We start from the raw sequence: 5,356 nt of genomic DNA on the forward strand, positions 1-5,356 counted from the left end.
TTTAGCCTCCGGCTCACACATTTTCGTCTCAGCTCAGGAAGGGTGGCTCCAGAGCAAAGTAATTTACGCAGTAGCCAAATCGCTCACTCACAACTCTAATGCCAGGAGCTCACAAAAGTAGAACGTATGCTCAAAAGCTTAGAGGGAGCGTTGACCGTGTGCCGTTCGTTTCCACCCTCTGTCCTATCCAAATCTTGGTGATGAAAACCTTCTCCAATAAGGTTGCCAACTCCGGGTTAGAAAATTCCTGGAGATTTGGGGGTGGAGCCTGTGGAGGGCGGGGTTATAATGTCACAAGAGCCTGCCTTCCAAAGTAGCCTCCTCCTCCAGAGGAACTGATCTTGGTTGCCTGGAAATCAGTTGTGATTCCGAGAAGTCTGTAGGCTCTCTCTTAGGGCCAAATGGCACATTACCCTCTTCACAGGGTTCTGTGCAGGGGGCAGGGTTGCCAACTACCTGGAGAGAGAAAAGGCCCAGCCCCTTTAATAGACACTTAATAGGATATGATTTACCAGATGATATTATTGACCAGGTGATATTATTTGGTGTGTTGGTTAAGTGCACAGACTCTAATCCGGGACAACCGGGTTTGACTCCCCACTCCTCCACTTGCAGCTGCTGGTGTGACCTTGGGTCAGTCACAAGCTCTCTGGTGTCCTCTCATAACATATTTCACAGAAAACGATGTATTACCAGCACATACTGGCTATGCAGAGTGGCTACATCTGTGAGAATTTTTTTATGGTCTGAGCACGCTCATAAAATACTATTGAGGTCCTTCTAAATTATATCTGGAATTATTATACGTTACAGTTATAGCAATCTTAGAATAATTGGAAAATCACAAGAAAGTGACAAGGATATGGTCATAGTTAGATCCTGCTGACAAGTTAATAGACGGGATGGTGATATATGTATCTGCACTTACAGTTTGTAATAATGTTTATGCGGTAATCTTGAGATATAATGGGTTTAGTTATGTATACTTGACATATCTTTTAATAAAATTAATTAAAAAAACAACAAAACAAAAAACAAATTCTCTCAGCGTTGTTCTCTCAGGAGCAGTTTCTCTCAGAGCTCTCTCACCCCCACTGACCTCGCAGGGTGTCTGTTGTGGGGAGGGGAAGGGAAAGGAGTTTGTCAGCCGCTCTGAGACTCCTTTGGGTAGGGAAGGGCAGGGTATAAATCCAATCTCTTCTTCTTCTTCTTTTACCTCACAGGGTGTCTGTGGTGGGGAGGGGAAGGGAAAGGAGTTTGTAGGCCGCTCTGAGACTCCTTTGGGTAGTGAAGGGCGGGGTATAAATCCAATCTCTTCTTCTTCTTCTTTTACCTCACAGGGGGTGTCTGTGGTGGGGAGGGGGAGGGAAAGGAGATTGTGGGCCGCTCTGAGACTCCTTTGGGGAGTGAAGGGCGGGGTATAAATCCAATCTCTTCTTCTTCTTTTTCTTCTTCTCCATGAAAAGCGTCAGCTGCCCCCGTTTCCACACATTCAGCCTCTATTACAGATACAGGACATAGTATATTAGCGCATTTTTGAACTGTCAATATTATCAGATTAATTATTTTTGTGTAATGCTCTTCTTGCCTTTGTTCAATTCTTGGTAACTGTAAATCCATAGGTTTACCTATAAAGTGTACAATATATGTTTGCTGTATGCTTGCTAAGGTAAAATAAAGAATTTAAGTTAAAAAAAGGGGGCACAGGGGGACATTTTTCCTCCAGGCCTGTTGGCAACTCTAGCCGGGGATTCAGTTCCCACATGTCCAGGGGCTTGATTTGTATTGGGACCGCAGTGCACCCCTACAGAAAGAGCTTAAGCTAGGTAATTCTTGCGCATTGTTGCCCCTGGATGGATGGTAATGGAAATACAAGCTTAGGTAGAACAATTGTGAAAAGGCGTGTATTAATACAAAGTAGAAAGTCTCAAACAACTCACAGTGGTTTACTAGTGTGGGGTGGAAGTCAGTGTCAAGCTAGGATATGGGAGAACCAGGTTCGAATCCCAACTCTGTCATGGAAGCCGGCTGGATGACCTTTGGCCAGTCACAAACGTTCCAGGCAGGGTTCCCTCTAAGCTGAGTTGATGTGAGCTAGCTCACAGTTTTTTCAGCCTCCGGCTCACCCATTTTCCTCTTAGCTCAGGAAGGAGGGCTCCAGAGCAAACTGATCTACGCAGCGGCCCAATCACTCGCTCACAACTTGAATGCCGGATGCTCACAAAGTAGAATTCTTGCTCACAAGACTCCACAGCTTAGAGGGAGCACTGGTTCCAAGCTCCACCTAACCTGCCTCACAGGGTTGTTGTGAGGATAAAATCGAGGAGAGGAGAAGATGGCAAGCTACTTCGGGTCCCCGTTGGGGAGAAAGGCAAGGTATGGAGGAAGTAAATACATGGGCACAGGAAGCGGCTTTCTATGGAATCAGACCATCAGTTGGTCAAGGTCAGTCTTGTCTACTCAGACTGGCAGCTGCTGTCCAGGGACTCAGGCGGAGGTCTTTAGCCCTTTTAACCTGGAGATGCTGGGGAATGAACCTGGAACTTATGGCATGCCACTGCCAGAGGCTCTACCCCTGAGCCACGGCCCCTCCGGTATTCCAGTATGCACTTTCTTGAGTGAAGGTTTGGGGCAGCCATTTTCTCCAGGAGAGCCAATCCCTGTCATCTGGAGATCAGGTGTAACCCCTGGAGATCTCCAGTCCCCTCCTGGAGGCTGGCAACCCGACCCAGGGCTATTGCAGAATAAATAAAATTACAGGTAGGGTTGCAAGATCCGGGTTGGGAAATCCCTGGAGATTTGGGGGAGGCGCCTGGGGAGAACAGGGGCCTCACTAGAGGAAAATGCCAAGGAGACCCCCCTCCAAATTTATTTATTTATTTATTTAATTCAATTTATATCCCGCCCTCCCCGCAATGCGGGCTCAGGGCAGCTTACAAAGAGGCATGCGCCAATATAAAAACATATTTTTATATGTTTTTCCCGGGGAACTGATCTCTGCAGTCTGGAGATGAGCTGGGATTCCGGGGGCATCCCCTGGCCCCACCTGGAGGTTGGCATCCCTTATTACAGGCAACCAGAGAGGCGCCTCCCGCAAGGTCTGATCGTGCAGCGGTGCAGGCTCACAAGAGCGGCCTCATTCTTATCTGTAAAATGCTGAAGAATTTATAATGTTAAATGACCAGGAAGCGATTGGGCAAACGTGCAGGGCCTGGGACTACATTTCCCAGCGTGCCCGGCGGCGCCGTCGTCCGAGCAAAAGAGGGCGTTGCCGTCCTTTCTCCCCTCCCTCCGACTGGCCCCTGGTCATGTGACCCGTGCGCTCCGAAACCCACGTGGGCCAGCGGCCAGGAGGTCCTTCCGGGTGTCAGGATGCTGCAAAGGCTGGTGGTGAGGGGCAAGTGCACGTGTGAATGGCTCGGGAGGAGGCGCGTGTTGAGGTTTGGAGGCGGGGCCGGGGAGGGCGACTTGCCGCCGGCAGGAGCCTTCCCTGGTTCCGAAAGACCCAACCCCAGGCTGTCCAGAGAGCACAAAGGGGTGTGTGGGGGGTTCTGCTGGATTAGATCCAGGGTGGGTGCCATCCAATACTCCCTCTAAGCTGTGAGCAAAAATTCTACTCTGTGAGCTTACTGGCATTAAAAGTTGTGAGCGAGCCATTTGGCTACTGCCTAAATTAGTTAATTTAGTTAATTAAGGAGCTGCGGTGGCTCAAGTGGTTAAGACGCTGAACTGCAGGCTGTGGAAGGTCAGTAGTTCAGCAGTTCGAGACCCGGGTTGCCGCATGACGGAGTGAGCTCCCGTCTCTAGTTCCAGCCCCTGCCAACCTAGCAGTTCAAAAGCAAGACATGGCAAGTAGATAAATAGGGACCGCTTCGGTGGGAAGGTCACAGCGTTCTGTGCGCCTTGGTGTCTAGTCATGCTGGCCACATGACCACGGAAACGTCTTCGGACAGCGCTGGCTCTTCGGCTTTGAAACGGAGATGAGCACCGCAACCCTAGAGTCGGACTCGACTGGCTTTCGAGCAAGGGAACCTTTACCTAAATTAGTTTACTCTGAAGCAATGTTCCCTCTAAGCTGAGTTACTGTGAGCTAGCTCATGGGTTTTTTTAGCCTGCGGCCCAGACATTTTTGCCTTAAGTCAGGGAGGAGGGCTCCAGAGCAAGCTAATTAATGCAGCAGCCAAATGGCTGGCTGACAACTTTAATGCCAGAAGCTCACAAAATAGAATTTTTGCTCGCAAGGCTCCACAGCTTAGAGGGAGCATTGCTCCGGAGCCCTCCTCCCAGAGCTAAGACAAAAAGTTGTGAGCTGGAGGCTAAAAAACTGAGCTAGCTCACACTAACTCAGCTCAGAGGGAACACTGGTCTGGACCCACCAAGCCCACCTCTGTTGGCCTCTCAGTAACTGATGTTTGCAGGGGGGTACACTGCCTCTGTATTTGGAGGTTCTATTTGTGGAGACCGTGGATTTGCCTTCTGCCGTTGCAACTTTGGCAGCGTAACTATGCATTCTGTGAAAGCGTTTGTCCCCGAATCCATTGCTCCATTACTCACCATTTTCTTTCGGTGACTCCAAATTAGAGTGTCACAAGAGGAGGATTATTACTCTCTGTTAGGGATCTCCCGGAATTCCAGTTCATCTCCAGACTGCAGAGATCAGTTCCCCTGGAGGAAATGTCTTCTTTGAAGGAGGGGGGACTCTGTCACATTGTGCCCCGCTGAGGTTCAGGGATGCCAGCCTCCAGGTGGGGCCTGGGGACCCCCCGGAATTCCAGCTCATCTCCAGACACAGGGATCGGTTCCCCTGGAGGAAACGTCTGCTTTGGAGGGGGGACCCTGTGGCATTGCGCCCCACTGAGCTCCCTGGCTCCACCCTGGAAATCTCCAGGTATTTCCCAACCTGGATCTGGCAACCTGTCACCCCCAACTCCTGCCATGAGCTAGGAGGGACCTGACAACCTTCCTCTCTGTCCACTTTCTCCCGTGCTGTTCATGGTTTTCCAAACCCCCCTTAGCGGGCCTTTCCCCCCTAAACTGAAAACCCCCCAAACCTTTAGCCTTTGCTTGTAGGGGAAACTGTAACAAATGCCGATCCCATCCCTGTGAAAGCCCCATTGCCTGTGTTCACAGACACACAGAGACACACTGATTTTCACTTCCTTCACCTGTCTATAGTTTCTTTTTTTTTGGGGGGGGGGAGTTCTGCATGTTTGATGGGTCAAGCTGGGGGGTTAGATTTGTGAAGGATGAAAAGTGGGGGGGGGCCACAGGAGGTGCCACAGGAGGTGGTGGCAGCTACAGGCATGGGGGAGGTGTGGCTAATTGCCCTGGCGCAGTTTGATCCGCGATTACACGA

General features: G+C 50.2%; 1 protein-coding gene across 1 annotated transcript in view; it reads left to right on the top strand.

The window, feature by feature from the left end:
• Nucleotides 1-3,306: 3,306 nt before the first annotated feature.
• CLPP (caseinolytic mitochondrial matrix peptidase proteolytic subunit) overlaps nt 3,307-5,356 on the top strand; it is a gene marked incomplete at its 3' end in the record, with an annotated part of 15,976 nt that continues 13,926 nt past the window's right edge. The window contains exon 1 of the mRNA XM_015418301.1: nt 3,307-3,390. Within this exon, the coding sequence (XP_015273787.1) occupies nt 3,373-3,390 (18 nt within the window). The remainder of the gene's footprint in view (nt 3,391-5,356) is intronic.

The sequence above is a fragment of the Gekko japonicus genome, unplaced genomic scaffold (assembly GCF_001447785.1).
Source record: "Gekko japonicus isolate JY-2015 unplaced genomic scaffold, Gekko_japonicus_V1.1 scaffold5451, whole genome shotgun sequence".
Lineage (NCBI taxonomy): Eukaryota > Metazoa > Chordata > Lepidosauria > Squamata > Gekkonidae > Gekko > Gekko japonicus.